This window comes from Falco biarmicus, chromosome Z (assembly GCF_023638135.1).
Source record: "Falco biarmicus isolate bFalBia1 chromosome Z, bFalBia1.pri, whole genome shotgun sequence".
Classification (NCBI taxonomy): Eukaryota; Metazoa; Chordata; class Aves; order Falconiformes; family Falconidae; genus Falco; species Falco biarmicus.
This window is the reverse complement of record NC_079311.1, coordinates 81,728,068-81,750,028: the sequence shown is the minus strand read 5'-3', so window position 1 is coordinate 81,750,028 and position 21,961 is coordinate 81,728,068. Positions and strand designations below refer to the sequence as shown.

General features: G+C 42.3%; 1 protein-coding gene across 4 annotated transcripts in view; it reads right to left on the bottom strand.

Moving 5' to 3' along the window:
- Positions 1 to 21,961, bottom strand: part of WDR7 (WD repeat domain 7) — a 143,212-nt gene that overhangs the window by 30,975 nt on the left and 90,276 nt on the right. For all 4 annotated transcript variants that reach the window (XM_056325607.1, XM_056325606.1, XM_056325604.1 and 1 more), the window contains 4 exons: positions 17,052 to 17,238; positions 6,704 to 6,821; positions 5,813 to 5,962; positions 5,075 to 5,157 (listed from right to left, as the gene is read on the bottom strand). In XM_056325607.1, the coding sequence (XP_056181582.1) occupies positions 5,075 to 5,157; positions 5,813 to 5,962; positions 6,704 to 6,821; positions 17,052 to 17,238 (538 nt within the window). The remainder of the gene's footprint in view (positions 1 to 5,074; positions 5,158 to 5,812; positions 5,963 to 6,703; positions 6,822 to 17,051; positions 17,239 to 21,961) is intronic.

Genomic DNA, 21,961 nt, shown 5'->3' with positions numbered 1-21,961 from the left:
CAGGATGGCAGTCAGGAAGAAAAACAGCACAAAACATGGTGTTACAGAAAAAAAAAAGAAAAATAAAGGAAATCAGTTGTTGTGTGGGAGAAAGGGCAAGAGTAAGTAGCTTGGATGCACTTTTGCATCCTGCCCCTGCGCAGGGAAGGTGCTGCAGCAGAGGGGTGTAGATGACTTCAGGCAAGACCAAAGGGAAGGTTCCGACCATGAAAGACCTGACAGCTCTGCTGGTAATTCCCACTCGAGAGGACAAGACAAGACAAACCCCACTTTGGCTATACCAGTTATTTCACCTAACTCTTACCCTACCTCGAACGGCCAGAGTGTCAACGGTGAATGTCAAAGCCCCTGATGAGAGCCCACAGGCCACCAGACATACTAGCCCATATGGCCACGTGCTGTGGCCAGCACAAAACCCTCCCTTCCCAGAGCGTACAAGGATGACGATGGGCAGCTTTTTAATGCTCCCTCTTCTTGGCATATGGAAATATTTCCAGGCCACAAACCATCTCCGCTACCTTCTTTTGCAGCCAGCACCTGCCTTATCAATCTGCTTTTCATATTCCTTCGGTCAGTGGCACCGACACAGCTTACTTATTATTCAGTAATAATAATAGTTTCTCATTTATTAATAAGATGACAAAAAGAAGCACTTAGAAAAAAATCAAAAGCTGTGGCAAATAGCCTGGGAGCAGGAGAGGCAGGAGCCAGGCATGAGAACAGCGATAATGCTGAGGGCAAACAGGTACAAACAGGAGGGTCTAGAGCCCCCCATGCACGGTGAATAAGGGGTGAATGCTCTCTTAGTATAGTCTCACATTTTTCACTATTTCATGTCAAACTGCAAACACCTGCACAATTAAAGTGGTGCCCCAAGTGAACAGGGAGGGGGCTAATTTTTTAAGGCTATTTTATATAGCCAGCAAACTCAGGATTTATATACACACTTAGAAGAAAAACCTCACACACTGCTTGATCATTACAAGCAAAACGGATTACAACAGAAAGTTTCTATATAAGTTGTTTTACATCCCCATTAATTCTATTACACTACTGAATGGGCACAGTCTGCTTGTCTCCTCCAATAGATTTAGAAAGAGAATATCACATACTATTATATGTAAGCAAACAGCATTTCTCTCCTTACTGCATTTAAATGCCCATTTAGACAGAGTGCCAAGTCAGTAATTTTCTTTGAAAAGCAGAATCCATCAGACCACATAACAACAGAGGGTTTGGGGGGAAAAGGCTTCAAGGAAATAGATGCTTTTCAGTTCAATTTTCTAAAAAATTACTCCTTAAATTGACATACAGTTGTCAGCTCTTTAGCTTAATTCTTTATCTTTTAGTTAGCCTAGCATTGCTACAAGCTCACAGAGATTTAAATATTTTAAGCCCTTGCACCCCTTTCTAAACCTCCATATGGTCAAGTTCAATATAGAATGACGTGCCAGCATACATTTAGACTATGCTACAAACTCATTTTTGGAAGCCTGGCTGGTGCAGCCACAGCCACCGGCAGCATCTTAGTGGAGACCCTGCCCTGGGTGCTGCCCCATTACTGCTCTGCAGAGAAACTTGGTGTGAGCAACTGGGTTAAGGGCTTCGCAGGAAAATGACACTACTCCCTCCAAGTAACAGCGAGCGCACTGGCCAGTTGGGAATGGGGCTGTTTGGGCTGGCTGGGGTTTATGCTGGCACTAGAAAAGCCAGCAGCAGCAACACTGTGGTTCAGTGAAAGCTCACCAACTGCTTTAAAACCTGAATTAGTGACTGCTGAAGTATCTAAGAGGTTATACAACATTTTTTAAAAAAAATTAACATTCTAAGTTGAAATGCTAAATGTTCATCAAAAGGAATTTGTTCATTAACATCACAGCTTCATTAATTTCAGACTTCAGTATCTTGCAATAGGCAGAGGGGTTCTGGATTATAATTTTGATACTCTTTTCATCCTATTTCACATTTTGTTCTTTTTTCTTTTCCTTCTACAGACTGACGCTTCAGGCTCACTTGAGCATTATCACAACAGCACCTCCAGCTGATGGACCCTGATTCCTTCAATTATACTCTCCAAAATCCTAGAAATCATCAGGGCATAAAAATTTGTTGTACAACCTCACTTTGCCTAATCCTCAAAATCTGCGCTCTTCCTATAAGGCTACTCCCTAGTAAAAAGATGTATTAAAACCACTTATTATTTTTAATTTAATCTGTCTTCCTGTATGAGACTATGCCATGACACAGACTGCTTGAACTCGGCTGCCTGTACTAAATACATGACCTGACCAAGCAGAGTCCATCAGGGACCACTCAGCTGCAATGCCAACTGCTGAATCTGGAAAACGTTTGAGTCAAACAGGATTTTGCAGCCTTCAATGTTACCCTTTCCAATTTTAAAGAAATTGAGAAATATTTCATAGTCATTGCATTGTACCTCAGTACTTATTTTGATAAGAAATGGGTTTGTATAGCGCATGCCAAAAGGCAGTACAATTCTCTATAAAGAATAACACTTAAGGGAAAACTAAATAGACACCATAATCCTATGCTGTAAGATCCGATATCCAAAACCATCCGCAGCGATGGATTTACCTCAGCGCCAGCCATCAGGACTGAGTCAGTCATGCTCACAGCAAATAGTGGCATGACTGCTACATTTGTACAACAGTGAAAAAAAGCTGAAAACCCAAGAGGAATAATAATCAGGTACTTCAACCGAGCACAGTGCCGCTCCCAGCCCTGGGTTTAATGTTCTGCTGAAACGGGAAAATCACTTCCAAGAGACCACAGAGGCACAACAAACGTTTGCCATTACAGCCCCAAGTAAGGGACTTCCACAACATCCTCTGAGGGAGCAGAGCCTGCGCAGCAAGCACCAAGGCACACGAATGATCTGGCCACAACAGGGGTGCGCAAATAACTCAGTACAGCAGAAAGGGCACTGGGATATTAAAAGAAATAACAACTGGATTATGTCAAAGTACTTCCACAGGGAATCTCTCCAGAGATTCAACCATTTGCTAAAATTTGACGAAATTTTCCATTGGGCTGAATGATCGCATTGGTGGGGTGCTGCATCATTTTTACAATGGCTATAACTATGTAGAATAGGAAATACTAGTACTTTAGCAAAACTTTAAGATAATGTATCACTATAAAAATACAACAGGACTAGGGAGATTTTTGCGCTAATTCCCACTTACGCTTGCATTTATGCTTTAAGGTAAGCCTTTTAAAGCATCAGGAAGAAGGAAGATTACCTCTATCAGTGTCCTACCCATCAACAGGGTAATTGTTCCTTTTCTTGAAACTGTTCAATATTTTAATAGCTCATTAAATTAAATTGTAATGGTTGACAGATGATTATTATAATTTATTGGTTGTACCAGTTTAATAGCATAACTGGGACATATATTGTAGTCTAAAGATACTGTAAATGTTCCCATTTTATCAATCATGGTTTATTATTTGAAAGTACCATTTTCGGAGTGAATTAGAACAAGCCCAAGACAAAAGACAACTGACGATGCTCAACTCCCAGTGAAGGTTAGCAGAGGCCGGCATCTGAACAGCCCCTCGTGCCTTTCAGCACCCTCCGAACTGCCAGGTCATGGACGACGTGAGCACAGGACAGCCACTGTGCTTCTCTTTCCCTATCATTTTGTGCAAATTCATCCTTGTGATTTTACAGAGCTGCCCAGCACCACAGAGTTTGAAACACTGCCCAAGACATTTCCACATGCTGCAGAGTGCAGGGCAGCTCTAAGTCACCAGCAGTGCTCTCTATGCTTTGTGCGGTTTAATTTCAATTGAATCTCCTGCATCCAGTGTGAGCATCCAAAAAAAGTTTCTAAAATCCAGGGAGAGGGCAGGCTCCTACCACAAGGGTGAGGGTGCTACTCGCTGCCTACAACAAAAGCTTTTGTGCACAGCCTGCTCCCTTGGAGGATGCCTGGGAGACGGTGACAGGGCAGCAAAACCAAGGCTCTATTCCACAAAGGCATTTGGTACTTTCTATTTCTTATCTCAATTTCACTGACCTTTCCTATGGGATGGCATGGCTATCCACCTGTGCAAATGGCTCAGGAGGACTTGGAAGTGCCTGGTCAGGAGATGGTCTCCTCCGATAACTATGCCCTACTGCCAGCTACTAGGCGGATTACAGCAGTTAGCTATTGCCACAAAGGAAATAATACTTATTCCCAAAATTCTCCATTAGAAGATGTTCTGGAGGACAAAACGGAGTTAGGCTTAAGCTTTCTATGAATGAAAAGTGTGTTTGTTATTTGGCTGAACTCCTGGTACGAGAGCATGCTCTGCTGAAGCACTGTGCTCCTAAAAACAGACCTTGAAACGCAAGTAAAGGGCTCCAGCTTTGACAAGCCCTGGGTCCTCAGTGCCCTGGGAAATCTCGCTTTGACACACACCTTACACTGGCTGCTTGTGGCTTGGTCTGGATGCACTAAGGGAGAGCAGCTGGCTGCAAGGCATTGCTGCAAGCCCCCCCTGCTGCAAGCCACGCCATGGAGTGTCTGGGAACACCACCTCAGCCCCCAAACCACATCTTTGTGTTCTGCTTTCTCTGTTTTCTTTTTTCCCCAGTTGCTTTGATGGTAACAATTAATTCACCCAGGCAGATTGTGCATATTGGAATCTAACTTGTTATTCAAGTACATTATTCTCATTTTTGTAACAACACAGACTGAGATAAATCCTTTGGAGGAAGCTGCTCAACTTGTGTGGCTGCTCCAATGGTATAGCTACGATATATGGAGTGGTAGCAGGACAGAGTTTTTCATGTGATTACACAACATTTTCCTCTTTTTGGACTTTTTAAAACATCCAGCTTCAAGGAGTTGTTAATGCTTTTCTTTGCTCATATGCATTTCTGTCAGATGTGGTAGAGAACTAAAAGCCTACAAATGCTTATAGGTGAGCTAAAAACACTCTTCGCATTTGTTATTTTAAGGTGCAAACATCATGTAAAAGATTGTTTCATTCTTAAGTAAGAAACACATCCTGCTGGTGACCCTGCAATTTATTTCACAGTATTCTTGGAGGAAGAGCTCACCTGCAGATGGCTGGAAAGCATTCCTGAAGACCCTTTTTCTTAACTAAAGATCCTTCAAGGCAATACATGATGATGTCCATAACCTTGGAAACAAAAGTTAGAATAATTTGACATATGGTATTTTATGTTTCATAACAAAAGTTCTAATAGGCAAAAATAGAGATTTTTTGTGCTCCACTGCATCTTTGATACCTAACTTTAAAATCAATTGGGATGAAGCAAACCAGAACTGTCCTGCCATGATAAGAGTTCACAACAGCAATGGTACTGGCAACTGGAACCATGCAGAGTACCCATGAACAGATATAAACCAACAAACTGCCCATAAACATGAGCTATTGGAGCTCTGTAAGTACCTCTGGTGTGAAAAAGGCCTCCGGGCAACAGTATCAAAGTTACAAACCTGTTACACCATCTGTACCTTTCTTCGACAATACTCGTAAGCACCAATGAACGCAACAGATAAAAACATCCAGCACGTTCAAGTACCAAGGCGATGAGCACAAGCTCTCTTGCTTGTTTTTTTTTTTCCCCAGCAATGCAATTTAATGCAATTTAAATTCAATTTAAGCTTTTACAGTTCAAAAAAATGAGCAGAATGGTATAAAACAAACAAATCCTCTTCACACACAAAAGGGTTTATGGTCCACACAAAGAAAATCTACAATTTGACTCCAGGCTGACACATTATCTACTGTTGCATCAAACCCACAAGCAGATCTGGCAGAACAGCCTTACCTCCACCAGAAGGTCCACAACATCGGTAGGCATCTTCTCAATAAGTATCTCGATGACTCTCAAGATCTCTCCTTTAGCCCGAGCGAGGGTGGTGGTGTGAATATTCTGCTGAGACTGCGTGTTTGCTGCCAGGGCAGTGTGCCTGTGCACCTACCAAAGAGCAGGGTTACATTAAGGAAGCCTGTACCGTGCAGAATGCTTGGCTTTAGTTTAAGACCTATGGATTATTTCTCCCTCCCCTGTTACTCATCATCAGTAGAGCCACCAATGTTTATCCTTGAGGAAGTTTTTCAACAAGGACTCATCTCCTTTAAGTAAATCTTAATCCCGTAAAACTAAAGGTCAAGATAAGGAAATGCCTGGGTCTTCATTACATCATTTCCATGCACCTGTACATCTTTTTTTAGGTATTAAGTGGCTGTTTTGTAACAGGGTTCTTTTTGGCTGGCCACTGACCATCTCCCATCCTATTGCTTTAGCTCAGCCAAAGCTCCGGGCTGTATCTAGGCTACCATGCCCAGCCAACACGAACCTCACAGCAGTGTCTCCTCTTCCTCACCCTGCAAACCCCATGGCTAAGTCTCTGCTCAATTTTAATTCATACCTAATGGGGTCATGTGTGTGCTGCTCAAAGGAGGCAGGATTTTACAAATCGCTATTGGAAGTTTATGTAACCAGAATACAACAAGCTAAGACAGAACTCATCGCACTCAGGTAAATATTGCTCCTGTCGTCAATTACGGGTGATTCTGATATCTGCAGGCACAATTATATTACACTTGCTGGTTCCCTTTTTGGGGAGGAAGGGAGAGATTTAATTCTCTATTGCTGTTCGTAAGCCTGGAGCCTCAAAGCTCGGAGGAAAAGCTGCTGCCGAGTGGCCCCACTCACCTCCTTGGCGATGGTGGTGATGAAGGCGGGTGGTCTGGCTGTGGCGATGAGGGAGAGAGCGTGCCGCGCTGAGCGGGCAGAGTCGGCGGCTGGGCTCAGGGGCAGCCCCATTGTGATGCTAAATGGGCACCAGACAAAGAGGGGAGAAAGAAAAGGAGCATTAGAAATATAGAGTGAAAAGATTAGAAACAGCTTATAATGTCAGTTCAAGGTCAACAGGAGCACTCAAACAGTTAGAATATAATGGACTTCCAACAATGAGCAGTGATTAGGAGTCAGGGTGTTCTATCATCAAATACAAAATCGAATAATTAACCATGAAGATTGAAAACAGTATGTGCATCTGTCCAAAGTGTTAAAAAGGCCTTGTTAACAAATTATCTGTATGTGCTGAATACATATCACCCAACTGAGGACAACACAAACACAGAACGTCTTCCCAAGAATTTATGGTTTACTCTTTTACGATATTTTAAACACGGGACGAAAAATACCCTGTTCATACTCATTCCCCTTAATTCGGCCAAGCACTGCTTATAGGAGAGGAAAGCAAGAAGCTTCCTGAAGAACTAAACCCACCAAATCTATTCGGTTTGATTTTCTTCACTGCATGACTCAGTTACAGCAGCATGATGAGATGACAGACAGCCCCGTACCTTATGCTTCCTAATGGCAGAAATTATTCAAAAGCTCTTCAGAATTTCTAACACTGAGGTTTTAACAGCAGTTCCTTGAATAACAGTAAGGGATCAAGCGGCACCTAAATTTTCTGTACTTAATACTGTTTCTTGTGTTTATCTTGTCATAGCAAATGAAAAGCAAGGAAGCACCCAGTAACTGCGCCGAGCAAAACCACAATTGGGTACTTGGTAATTGAGAGCATCTGTACCTGACAAAGACACCACACCGACTAATTTTTGTCTGAAAACTTGCTTTCTTAAAATCATACTAGTTTAACTGTCACTGTTGTATACATCACAGCAGAGCCCTGTTTTGTTAGGCTAGTTGTACATTATCCAGCAATTCTGCAAATCCTTCCTGCACCCCCTCCCACAGCCACCCAGAGCGTCCCAGCCCCCGGGCCCAGGACACAGGTACCTCTCCAAGCTAACAAATTCGTGCCTTCAACAAATTAAGCTAATACATAATGATACATCCGGTGTGCATCTAAACACGAGAGTACAGAATTCAAGAGCACTGCAAGGCCCTCAGAGCCGAGGGTTACAGGTTTGGGAAGAGTCACGTGGTGGCAAGGCAGTGTTTGAGCGCTGGTTTGGATGCGCTGCAGGCACACGGGTCTCCCCAGGAGAGGACATTTCACAGAGGTAAACTACAGTGGTGAAGGGGGAGGAAATGGTGGGGAAAGAGCTATGGGGAGATCAGGGGTGAACGTGCTTTGATATGGAATTTGGCTTTTACAGAAGGGGAGGAACACCTGGGAACCAGCGTGTGTTGGGATTACCCTGATGTGCTCCACCTACCCCACAAAGGAAAGCTTCTCCAACGTGACTGTTACGAGCATGGAAAGAGAGATCACAAACCAGTTTGCCAGGTCTAAAATACTGTAAAGTTCTCCTGTAACATATAGTCTGATCAATCCTGCTGCCATGGACCACACTTCAACCAAGCAGGAGCCCTAGAAGTGTTCTGTTTTTTTCAATAAAGACAAAACAAAAGAAAGGTAAGTTTCTTTTGCTCACCCCTGGCATCAGTGCACCATTTGAGCATGTGGCAATTCTGCATGGATTTTACTATGTCATGAAAAGCTGTGTTTGGGAATGCACTGAAAGCACTCCTTCAGTTATCCTTTCTCTTTGTTATTTTACTTAGCGATTAAGTAACACGCACAAAAAAAAAGCATTGACCTGTAAACAACATCTACAGATTTACCCTTTTCCTGTGGAAAGGAAATACTTTTCTGCAGACAAGATGGGCAGCAGTTGCTGTTCCTGAGGCTCGGAGAGGGAGCAGATCCTTCCATGCTGCACAGAAGGGGTGTGCTCCCAGATATGTGGAAGTGAACAGCACTAATTGGCCAACACACAGCAGAGGCATTGAGTTTTAAAGCCGTTCCAATATCTTAGCCGGTGACATTGCAAGTACATGTGAATGCTGAATGTTAATAAAAGTGAAGCTTTTTGCTAAAGCAACTATGTCATTCAAGCACACGTTAACAAGATAGTTTTATTACATGAAAGAAGATAGCATCTGCAGCTTTCTTTGCTATCAACATGATTTCAGATGCTTTAATACTTTGACAGATGTACGTGATATAAAAATACCTTCAATACAATGAGTACTAGTCCAGTGAAATAATCTTATCTAGAATCTGCAGTTTCAGAAGAACACCACGTGTTTCTAAATGCCGCGGACAGTCAGTTACGGCTCATTGCAACACGCAACAGTGACAGTTGAGCAGCAGGAAGCTCGCTGCTCTGCACCACCAGCAGCCATAACCGGCTCTCACTCCACAGCCTGCACGCATCTGCGCTGCCCCACCACTGCCCGAGGATTACTCATTTAAGGAAGAGCTGCCACTGCCAGCTCTCCTGCTGCATTCATTTTACACATGTGATGCTATTAGCATGGCTGAACGGGAGTGCACTGCTCCAAACCCCCACCTGCCTTCACTGGAGTTTGGATGCTGCTGGTGGGAGGTTCGGCTGTGCCTGCTTCACTCGGCACACCTGAGGGCCAAGGGCCAACAGATCGCTCTCTTCACTCCTCCGGACCCACTGGGCTGGCAGGCTTAGCCCTCACCTGCACCTCAGGGGACCCTCGAGATTTCTTTCAACCAGAAAGCTGCCAGCAACCTCTGTAGCGGGCAAGCCACAGAAAACAACAGCAGAGTCACGGAGAACAGTATAATCTTTCCACACTTCTATCCCTTTAGCATCTCTATGTGCTTTCAAACTGGCTACAACTTTTACCAGGGTCAACAAAGTTCATTCTGCTCTGGAAACAGAGTCAGACACAACTTGCTCTGAAAATAAATGAGGGAAAGAAGAAACTGAAACAACCCCAAAGACATGGAAATCACAGCACACATCTTGTCTTCCAGGCACCCCAAACAATACAGCGTGGCGTTTCCACCATGCTGTGCCACAAAGCCCAGGTGAAGTCCAAACCCGCTAACTCAAAATGGCAAGCAAAAGCATCAGTTACCTTAAACTCCAAAATTATTTGAATTAATCTATCTATTCACCTTGTGACATTAATATTTGAGAGCTTCTCTTCTTTCAGGCTAAACCAGAAAAATATATTTATCTTCAACAGAAGTTATTCTGATGTTTCCTATAGCAAACTTCATAATGACATTCTCTGGAACTGAGGCAGGAGGAAATCTACATTTTCAGAGCCAGGATGGAGAGCACTAGAGGTGGTGGTTTTTCCCCCCCCCAACACTTCAACACGAGACCACATGTTCAAATGTGAGTAAGAGAAAATAAATGTGACAACAGCACTTCCTTGGGCACAACTGAGAATCTCCTCTCAGCCACTATTTGAAGGGGTTCCTCCTCCCCTGTACAAAAAAATTCAGTAGAAGAGCAAAGAGTAACGGAAGTTACAAAGCCACCTAGCTTATTGCAAAGCCTATTAATGGTTTTATAGAGGATTTAGGCAGCATGTGGTAACTGAACAATTACACTACTTAGTTGAGAGAGAGACGGGTATGTATGTGTGGTGTGGATGTCTATAGAGGACAACACATTCTCTGAATTTCTTTAAGTGTCTTTAAAAATATTTCTATATGCAATATCTGATTTAATATTGTGAAAGCTTACAAATTGAATCCTTTGCAACAAAGAACTTCAGGGTGGTTAAAGCATTCTCTACCAAATTAACCATTTTTCCAGAGCAACAACAAGATGAGGTATGGATCGGTCACTGTTCTACAGACCTGAATTCACAAACCAAAGTTTACTATAATTTTCTTCCCCATTCCTCACCTCCACTGTATGCATTAAAACTACCGAATTTGAAAACCAATAAAGTTTCTGCAACAATAAAGATGTTCTCCTTGGCCTTTTACTTGTAAAACCACATTTGCATATAAGTTAAAAAATCCTGTACAGATGTTACAGACAGAAGTGACAAACCGGGAAGGAAGTGGTATCGAAGTCAGGCCTTCAGGGGGGCTCATTATCTCCCAAAAGCAATCAAATCCCCCAGCGCTTCAGTACTTTTTTTCTCTAAAGAGGCTTCGTGTTTCTGCCAGCAGTATTTTTCCTTACAGGGTGCTTGGTAAAGCTGCATTTTCCTGAAAAGCAACAGGCTTTTTGTTAATTCATTAGCATGGCTCAGCAGTGGTAGTATGTGGGCAGAGATTAACCCCCTCCGAGGCCAGGCAAGCTGCTCTGCACGGCCCCTGTCAGAGCAAAGCCCTGCGCAATGGGCACACCGCACCGAACCCCAGAACAAAACCAAAGCAGATGCAAAAGTAATGTATGGAGGGAAATGCTGGCTTTCACACCCAGACCTCTATTCTTATATTGACGAGTTTTAGGAGTTCTGTATGGGCAGCAAGAGCCAGCAGCATGTGTTTTCCCTCTTGTCAGCTTACAGTGCAGTGAGAAGTCAGAGGGCAGGATGAGGACATTTGAAGAATTGTTTCTGTACACATAACACAAAGTGAATGCAGCTTGTCCTGTAACGTGTGTCTTTTAACACCACAGACAATATTCTACCTGCAAACAGCAGTAAAAAACTTGGATTTGTTACTGGTTTTATTTGTGCTTTTGATTTATGCCTTTTAGCTCCAGAAGGCTGATTCCAAGTGGCCAGTATCCTGCATCACCAGGGAACGATGCCCTCTCTTTTCCCAAATCCATCATCAACCTCCCCCACACCAGTGATCTGAACACCTTCAGTTTTTTGGAAACCAATACACTATTTGAATAATGCTTCCAATGAAATACAGACTTTTAAAACAGGTAACCTGTTTACATGTGTAGCACAAGCTATTACAACTTTAGAGTCATGTTTATGTACTTCACTGCTTACAAAAAGTAAGGAAGGTATATTTAAAAAGCTGATTCTTAAAAGAAGTGGAAAACAACAAGCTACCTGTGAAGAGCTGAAGGTAAATGGAAAAGTTTTTAAGGGCAATGAATAGAAAATGTAATAATTGGATCTCTACCTTTCATGACTTCCACAAAGCAGTGCCAGATAAAAAACTTCATGGGACTAAGAATGCGAAATTTCAGCATATAAGCTAATGATTGTGATTAGGATCTCTTTGCTAACTGGACTCAAAGCAGGAAGCTGACCCAGCTGGTTGCAGAGAGATGCAAGAGGGAACTCACAAAGGATGTGATTCCACAGGGATCTTTTGAAGGGTGTAGACATGGGGCCTTCTCACCTTTCGAGAAAGCTGCTATTCTGCACAAAGGACATTCAGCCCCTTTTCTCTCCTCTGGTTGGAGACTTTGCTTTGATGCTCTGAGGTGAGCGGAAGGGGGGGGGGGGGGGGAAGGAAAGGTGGGTATATCCCAGCTCATTTAACAGAAACCTCTACATCAATACACTTCAAAAGCACCGTTGCTTATATGGGCAGCCTTGAAGTGATGGCTGAACGAACGGGAGGAACCAAAGCCCCTCTGTGGCATAAAGCCAGCAAGCACAGTACTCCTCCTCCTCCTCCTCAGCTCCTGGAGGGGCTGTGGGTGCCGCCAGAGCCCTGCCCATCGTGTGATACAGCTGCAGGTCACTCCAGCCTCCTGGAATCCAGGGTCTAAACCAGAACTGACATGGACACATATCCCTGCTGTTTCCAGGTTTAAATCATTTCTGTCGGCAGCACGTGGTAGCATGTCATTATCACCTTTAGGACCAAGTACCCAGCTCACATTTCTCTTTTAAAACCCTCGACTTCAGCAATTTTTTAGGCTGTGTTCTAAAAACGTTACGCTGTATTGGAAGACTAGGGATGTCCCTGCTATATATCCTACGGCTCCACAGATACGATTTGTAAGAACATAAAAGTATAGGAAAGTTTTCCTACAGCCTAATTATTTTAGTGCGTGCATATATGTGAAAACATATGGATCAATTAGAAAACAACTTGCCAGCTGTAGCATATTATATCATAATTATATCAAATTGTAGCTTGCAATTCAAAGAGCAAAAATAACGTACAGCCATGATCCATACCGTCATCCATGCCAAGAAATTAAACCGTAATAAATGCCAGAAAAATACACTTAATCCTCACAACTGAGCAGTTTCACTCAGCATGGCAGGCTAGCACAGTATAACCTTCAGGGACTAGCATCAACTGGGAGAGTGGAGGACTTATAGATACTAGAGTTTTGGATAGCAGCTCAGATATTTAATTCAGAAGGGAATAAAGAAAAACACTGCTTTTTTGTGTCAATAAATGTGAAGTGATTTTTTTTTTTAAAAAAAAAAGCAGAAGCTTTGACATAAAAGCTCTTTCATAAAACATTCTTAACATCAGGGAGAGAAGCCAGGCAGCTGTGCGCTGTTATTGTGTACACGGTAAATCAGGCACAAAAAGGGGCAGCTCAGCAGGGCACCGGGAGGGTAAGATGCACACTTAACCCCCTGCACACATTGTTGCTCTATTTCTTTCCATCTTCATCTGCCTGCAGTCAGTACTGTATCTGTCATGAATGTAACAGGCCATTTTCAATCTAAATCTTGTTATGGATTAATAAGCAAACACTTTCTCGCTTATTATGCAATTTATCATGATGAAAATTGCATTGGGCTCCTCAAGGCTACATGCTGATACATTCATTTATTCAGCGCTCTGTGGATAGAGAGCCATACTAATCTTTATGACAGCTAAGGATGTAATCGCAAGATGAAAACGACTTTCTGAAGAACCGTGTTCACCTGGCTTCTGTAAGTCTGTATTTACATACAATAGGGCTCAGGAGATTCTCTGGCAAGGTAACACATTTTGGTTTCTTTTGTCACAAGAAATAACTGGAGTTCAGACAAATAACAATATTAATCCAGTTTGTACATATTGATCCACTAACACACGACCACCACCACCACACGGCAATCATGCATTCTTTTCAAACCTTGAGGAAATTAAAACTGGTACACAAAACAGGTGGTAAAATCTGCCTTAGTATCACATAAAACAAAGTCAGAAACCTTAACACCTCCACAGATGGATGATAAAATGCATACATCTTATTAAGACAACCCTGGTCAGTTCCTTACTGCACACAGCATTTAAAATGTGTGTGTTAATAAGCAAGTATTTGTAAGTACATTTGTAAAATAAAATTAATTGATAATAGCGCAGTTTTCAGTATTGTAAGATTTGAAACCAAATGCAAAGGTTACATGCTATGGGTGTGTAAAAGTGATCACGGCATTAAATGCCATTGCTACCAGCAAAACAATAGAAAAGTAACTAAAAATATACATACATTATTTAAAAACCTCACTATTTTCTAATTAGAAGGGTATTCAATAGTTTCACGCAGTGAGATATAGAAGAACAGTATTTACTGTGATTTAGCAAACAATAGCCTTAGAATAGAATGGAAAACCACCTAATTGTTTAAGGATTATTTTTTTTTAATACCTAAAGTGGTATTATTACTGCAATGCTGCAAACGAGAATATCTGTAAGCTAAGTAAACCCCCTCCTTCCGCTGAGCACACTGTTTTACATGCAGATGAATATTCACTTGACCACTGAAGGCCTAATGCAGTTTTTAAATAGTTTTAAGGTACTGCAGACATCTCCTCCTGCTTTCATGTAATACTCTCCTCTCCCACGCACTTCAGGGTACACCCAGAAAGCTCGTCAGATGTTAGCAATGCCATCAAGCAAAATATTACTTGCTGCTAAAATGAGCCTCTGCATTTTATGAAAAGAAATACAGTAAAATTAATTCTCAAATAATCAATTATGATGACCTTGGCAATTTCAGACACTATTTCAGACCTCCCCCAACTCCCCCCCTCCCCAAGCAAAAACCTTGCAAAGGAAGCCACAGACCAGTCAGTCCTCTTCCTTTTGGAATGAAATTGTTTCGCTGTTAATGAATTCTTTATCAATTACCAAGTGGTTTACAGATTAACTCTTAAGGAACATCACTAATTAAAATATTATGTAGAAAGCACTACATAAATTAAAAATTAAGCATGAAACATGTTTAAAAAAGCTAGGGAATATTCACACAGTACTTGGGATGCCAGACCGAGAAAGCACGTGGACTGTGCTTGGTGTGGACGAGGAAAGCTCTGCTGAACTGAACGTCGCGATCCACCCCGTCGTTTGTATTTGCATGGAAACACGCTGCATCAGCACCGATGCAGAATGCAGGACTGTGAAGCTCTAACAGCCTATGCATTTAAGAACATAAACGTGCTTCACAATAAAAACATGCTGAGGTCTTATTAGAAAAAAAATATAGCAAATATCGATGTTATGTGATGAAGATTATTATTAAATTTAAATATTTTTATTAACCATAATTTTCCAAGTGGATGTCTGCAGAACTTTAATATACTACAGTATTAATCCGTACTGACAACAAAATAAATATGAAATTTGTATTTGCTCAAGGCAATTCTCCACCTACAGCAGGAGCTACATGTTTTGTATGTCCAAACGGAGGACTAATTTGGTCTTATGCAAGAGCCATGTACCTACGAATGAAAATTTTGTCTCAGCAGCACTAACGTATATCCACTTATATTTTTCAAGGTTTTCCATTAAAAGCAGAAAGCTTGAAATAGCTTTCAAAGCCAATTACATAAAGCATAGTATCATTGTTTTATTTCATATAAACAGCCTACTATGGTTGCTTCTTACAGTGATTTTTCATTTGTTCTTTATTTATACACAGAAATGAGAGCCTCTCCACTTGCACGTTTAAGTGGTTTGCTTTTTTTATAAAAACTAAATACAGAAAAATTTGTTCAGATGGATTTAAACTAAATTTCAGACAGGATGATCAATTTCACAACAAACATTAATAAAAATAAGGACTATATTGCAAAACTCTTTCCTGTGCAAACAAGCCTGTTGTTACTAATCAGATTACTGGTGTGAGTAAAGACTGTTCATGTGAGAATTGGGGCCGCAGTTAAAATTTATTACATTTAGCCCTCAGATCAAAAAATCACAGATACTCAACAAAAAGGCCACTCCTTTCCTGCAAAGTTGCAGACATTGAATAAATCCCAAGCACTAATATTCAAGAATTCCATTATCTTAACACCAAACGCATTAAAAAAAGGCAAGATGCTACCTTTATTACACAAGTCATCTTAATGACTTCACTTACCCATTTAGAGATAATTATTTGATGGTGTGATTGATAGTACGTGGCCTGATCAAGTGCAACAACTTGTGTACGTACCTGTGTACACATAACTAGAAGTTGTACAGTTACAGTAAATTTGAAGAAGTGGAACAAACAGGTACTTAAGAGTTCATGCACAAAAAACTCCGCCAAAACCCAGCATTATCTTTTTGCTGTGCATTTTATGTCAAAGCATCACACTTCTTCTTGAAATTTGCCCCCCACCCCAATTCCAAATACCTAATTTAAAGAAGATTTTATTTCAAGGAGGTTAGAACAGAGGTACAAGACAGCATACCATATAAATCTTGAGAGACTTTAATAAGTTGTTCTCTGACCCTAGAGACAGGCTGTGGTCTATTGTGTTTATGATTTCTTAGCAATCCTTGAATCTACAGGTTACCTTGATGATATTAATAGCGCTCCTAAAATAACTACCTTTTCCAAAACAATTCACATCCTGATGGGATGGCTTGTAAAACCATGGGGGAAAAAATATCCATATATTCAGACACACCGGTGAAAAATACCAAATACCTTCTGAAAATACCATTTTTACAGTTAAGAAAGGTTAAAAAAATATGTTAAAGGGACAGACATATTTTTGATACAAAAAACGTTTAATGCTCTTCTTTTCTCAAAATTACTAGCAATATGACCAGAAGATGAATGCTGTGTAGCCCCAAGCAACACCTACCAAGTGATTGGTGTCTCCCAGTTTCAGAGGTGGTGACCCACAGCACCAGGAGAAGCCAGCACCGCAGTGCTCCATCTCTCCCGCTGCAGTGAAACCCTCTTCTCCCTTCTGCGATCGCCCACAGGAGCTGCCTGAGACTGCAAACTGAGCCAGGCTAAAGCAGGCTTGAAATCGTAATTTACGTGGTACTGGTTCAAAAACAAAACTTGAAACAAGAAGTTATTCCTTGTCCCACTTCCTTGCCCAGTACCACAGCCATGGGGATTTGAAGCAACTGCTGCAAAACCTAGATGCGTAGGTCAGAAACGACACAAGTAAATGTTTGTAAGCCAGTAAAAGCAATACCTACTTAGCAAGCTGTTTCTCCGCATCTGCACAGAGCTCCAGAAGGCCCATCAGCACGGCAGAGACATCCATGTAGGGCTCCCACACGGTAAAGCCGCGGCCGATAAGGTCAATGGCAGTTCTGCGGATGGTGCTGTGTGCGGGCAGCTTGGGGCTGGGCGGCTGCAGCAGCAGGAACGTCAGTGCCTTGCCTGTCGTGCAGAATGGGAGAGGATGGGACAGTGAAACGAGCTGCAGAATGGATTTGGCCTTGTTTGCAAATACTGATAAGAAACACATATTATGAAAACCTGCTCAAATGTTACAGTATTTTGGCTTTATCCCACCAACGACCAGTTTGTTACTGGAATGAATCTGTCTGCATAGTACAGTGATCTGAATCAAACAGACCCATACCAATATTGCCAGTGGTGAGTCTTAAACACAGTGTTTTCACTACAGAAGAAATAAAACTAAATGTATTTTTGAAAACATGTAAGTTCTCTAACATGCCTAAATATTTCTGCCTGAAAATTCTGCAAAAAGTGAGAATAAACCAAAACATCAAAATCAAAAAGAAACTATTAAATAAAACTCCTCCCTTAAATAGACGTTTGCTAAGAAAACCCTGAAAATCTGTAGTAATATGTAATAAAAGCTTTCAGAAAAAAAGGTAGATCATTTTGAAAGGGCGTCTAAGAAAAACAAGCTTAAAAGATTAAACATGGGAAAACATCAGCTGAAATAAACCATGTTGAGATTACAAACTTTTTCATCAGTATCTCAGTCACAGCCAGAAGCAGTCCAGGCTAGATGGGCTTAACTGAGTGAAAAACAGCAAAAGTCAGTCACCAAAGTTGCCACAACGACTTCTTGTTTCCAAACGTGCCACATGCCTGCAGGCGCAGGGCTCAGGAGAGGTGGCACAGTCAGCTCTTTAATTACAAAATCCTGCGCTGCACTACGATGACATCTCCTCAGTAACTGATAGAGGTGATGTTTAATCCAAGTGAACTGTCCATCTGGGGACTTGCAGTGACCAACGCTGCAAAAGCGATGCTGTGTGCCCCCTTCCCTGAGCCCAGGGTGAGCACGGACCCCAGCAGCGTGGCCGCTTGCCCACAGGAGAGCGGCCGCCCTGGTGCTCATGCCCAGCAGTGCTTTGGCAGGCAGCTCTGGCCCGCAACACAGGAAGAAAAACACGCATGGACAAGCTGATAACCTGGGACCAGGAGCTCCGGGGATTTGCCCACTTTTCCTGCTCTTGGCCCAGTACAAACTGAGCAGGGGGAAGGACAGAGCAGAGCGCACTGGTGACAGCCCGGCAAAGGTCCCCAGCCCATCACCGAGATGCTCAGCAGCGCTGGCTCCCGGGTGCGGGTGAATCGGGAGCCAGGTACCCATCTTACAGCAAGGGCTTCTCTTCCTTGCAAAATATACATTCTACTGATACCTCCTCCGCCACATCAGATGCATAGGGATTAGGAATGCTGGATTTGGGAAAGGGAACTTTGTAAGGCCTCCATATCACTCCATCCTGGGATAGACAATGGGATGTTTGTGACCACTTCTGTTCCCAGATCTCAGCAGCTCCAGAACCGTGCCTGGGTCTTCGGGTACGGAAACACTCCACAGCATGTGAGCATTTAACAGCACCACCTGCTTCACCTGAGCAGAAATCTCCCTGAGTGGGGCCCACAAATAAATGTTGAGAAAGTTGCCTGAAAGTTTACAAGATTTATCTGAGAATTGGCTCTCATATAGGAAAGCGTGCTTTAGCCCATTTCTTTCTAGGCCCACCACCAGTCTTGTCTCATGCATGTCCTACACATGATGATTCAACTACTGCCGTGACCGACGCAGTGCTCCCAGGCGCTGGGGCAGGGCTGCCGCAGCGCTGCGCTTGGCTTTGAGCCCTGCCCTTGCGCTGATGCCGAGCACTGGCAGATAGGAGAGGCAGCTCTCCAGAAAGGGCAGGAGGTGCCCGGTACCAGTGCAGGCTCCGCAGCCCCAGACTGAAGAGCTGGGCTCGCTTTGCCACCTCTAACTCCGTTTTGAAAGAACAGCTGTGGCGGAGTTTCAGCAGGAACTGCTGGACATGTCTCCCACCTTTGCAGGACTCAGCGTTTGGTGCTTAAGGTCCGTTAGAGATGCAAGCTCAAACATTTATCTCTTGCAGGTGAAGGAACTGAATTTTGGGTCATTTGTGTTACGTTTTAGTGTCTTGGCCATTCAGACACTTATGTTACGAGACTCTGCCATCAGCACTGTCCCGTCAGGTCACCTCTTTGTAAACAAACCACAGCTGGCAACGATCCCCCTCCCTACTGAAAGTGGCAGCAGAACCTAGAATAACAAGACAAATTACAGAGAGCAGAATATTCAAACAAATATCGTATTTTTCCCTAAAGGGTTGTTATAATATTAGATCTGTAATTCCCCCCGATTTCACAACACACCCTTACGATGGCTACAGAGGACCATAGGCAGCAAAGGGAGCTGGTGGGGGCTGGGGGTGCCATGGAAGGTACCTGCTCCATCCCCTCCCTTCCAAGGGCTGCATGCGTAACACACGCATTGCATTGCAACTGCTTCACAGCGTTGTGTCCAACCTCAGTAACTCTCTCCCTCCTCTCCACAATTTTTTTTTTTTTTTTATTCTTTTAGCAAGAAATATAGCTTAAGGGAGTAGTGGGGAAAGAGAGAAATGATGTCCCCAAAAATGTCAACATACCTGAATTCTAATCCAGGTTCCACTTATTGAGGAAATGTGACTAATAATTTAATTTAATAGATTATTTTTAAATAAAAATAATTACATATATAAAAATGGGTAGGAGGGCAAGACCAAGCAACACTTCAAGATAATTTACCGTTATCTCATTCTAACCTCTTAATAATGTTCATTTAGCTTGCTATTGTGATAACTACTGATTTTAACAGGTTTTTCTTTAGTCTTCAGAACTGTCCTCTACAAGTTGCTCATTTTGTTTATTAAATAAGCCAGGCACCTGTCATTTCAAGCATTCAGAAAAGCCAACAACTGACACGTTTTTCTAGTCCATTCACGCTAACCCCTTATACATGTGTAACAAAACCTGAAAGTTTCTTCTTGAAGTGGACAGCAGGCCACGAAGCTCTAGTTTGTGTGAATTTTATTGTCTCAAATATTAAGAACCTAATTAAAAAGTGACTACTCAAACATTACTGCAATGAAACATGCCTACCAATTTCATAGGAATCCTCCTAGCATTGCTCCTGCTGAAACCCACCTTGTGTGAACTGAGCTAAGGAAAAAGATGAACTAAACAAAAGTCATCCTGCTGCCCGTTTCTTAGCATGGACATCTTTGTTTAAGCTTTGACTTGGCTTAAATGAATGAATTAATATTGACAAAAACATCAACTAAGCTAATGAGTTGTTAGTTAAGGCAATAAACATGTCACATTAGAGTCAGTGCAGTAAAGAGGTAATTAGCCCTGGAAAAGCTCTGCCGATTGGGGCTGCGGAGACCCTCTGCTCTTAACCTTTGAGTCCATTATGCGGAGCAGGACCAGGAGCAGCCACACTAACATGTCCTGGACCCGCAGCCTTGCCTGCGCTGCCAGGGCAGGTCCCTGTCATGCCTGGTGCTGATTCAGCATCTTTTAGTGAACCTACACACCTGTGCTGCCAACAAACAGGCAATGAAGGTATTTTAGTAGAAGTCTGGGCCAGCACGGTGATGTGGCAGAACAGATCCTACCAGACCAGAATGCAGATGTGACTCTGCTTGAACGTGCTCCTCCTGCTTTTGGAAGGGCTCTGAAATTACTGTAAGCAGGGGGTGCAGTCTTTCTTGCTGGAAATCTAAATAGTATCACCCTCTTTAAACAAAAAAGTTTTTAAAATCTGCCTTAGAAAAACACTAAGCTTTAATGATTTACTGCTATAAAACGTCATTAAGAAACAAACCAACAAAAACTCCTCTCACTGAAGACCGGGGTGTGACTTGCTAGACAGAATTACTTCAAGCCGTAATTTAGCAGAAACATAGCTTAGGAAATGCCATTCCTATAAAAATTTGTATTAAATTTTGTTCTAAATGTTTCATTCTGCATTGGTACACCTATGCTACAAGAATATGGAAATAATAAAAAAAAAGCAGCAGAGGAGGTAACCCAGAGCGCAGACTTTGTCCCTGGACCGAGCTGACCCTCATGTCAGTACCAGGGAGCTACCAGGAGTACCAGAACCAGACTGGATTTTTCTCAGCCAGTGGAGAAGGATAAAATTTTAGACACAAGTATCGAAGTACTTTCAACATTTAGGATAGAGATAGCAAATCTGCCTGTTCCCTGAAATGATTTCTGTATATCCTCACAAGAAACACCCTACGTGACAGCACACAGACACCTGTACAAAAAGCTGCATCCAGCAGACTGAGGCGTTGGTACAAGTCTGCCTGCTAATTCATGTGTTTACTTGAACATTAAAATAAAGGTTTGAGTCATTGCTCCTTTTGCCATTTTTATTAATGAAAATGTGACATGAATACCAAAGCTTGTAAATTATTTTCAATGCATACAGCCCCTCAATTTCTGAAACGTCTTTCCTTGCTGAATCTCAAGAGCTTTGACCATATTACATCAGTCAGCATTGTTATCCCCATTTTGCTGATAGATTTAAAAAAATTAAATAATTTGCTCAGGAAAATCAATAGCACAGGCATGAACGAGACACTGATAACACTGATGCCCATTCTCATAATTTGCCACGAGATCAAGTATCCAACTAAATAAAAATGATGGACTCCAGGCATATGATTTAACTTGCTTTGCATCTTTTTTCCAGTTTTATGGAAAAAAGAAAGAAGTAAAGAATCATAGCCATATTTTTTTTTGCAGTCTGCCCTCTCTCCCTGTGTCTGTGGGCAGAATGTTTTTCTGCAAGAAT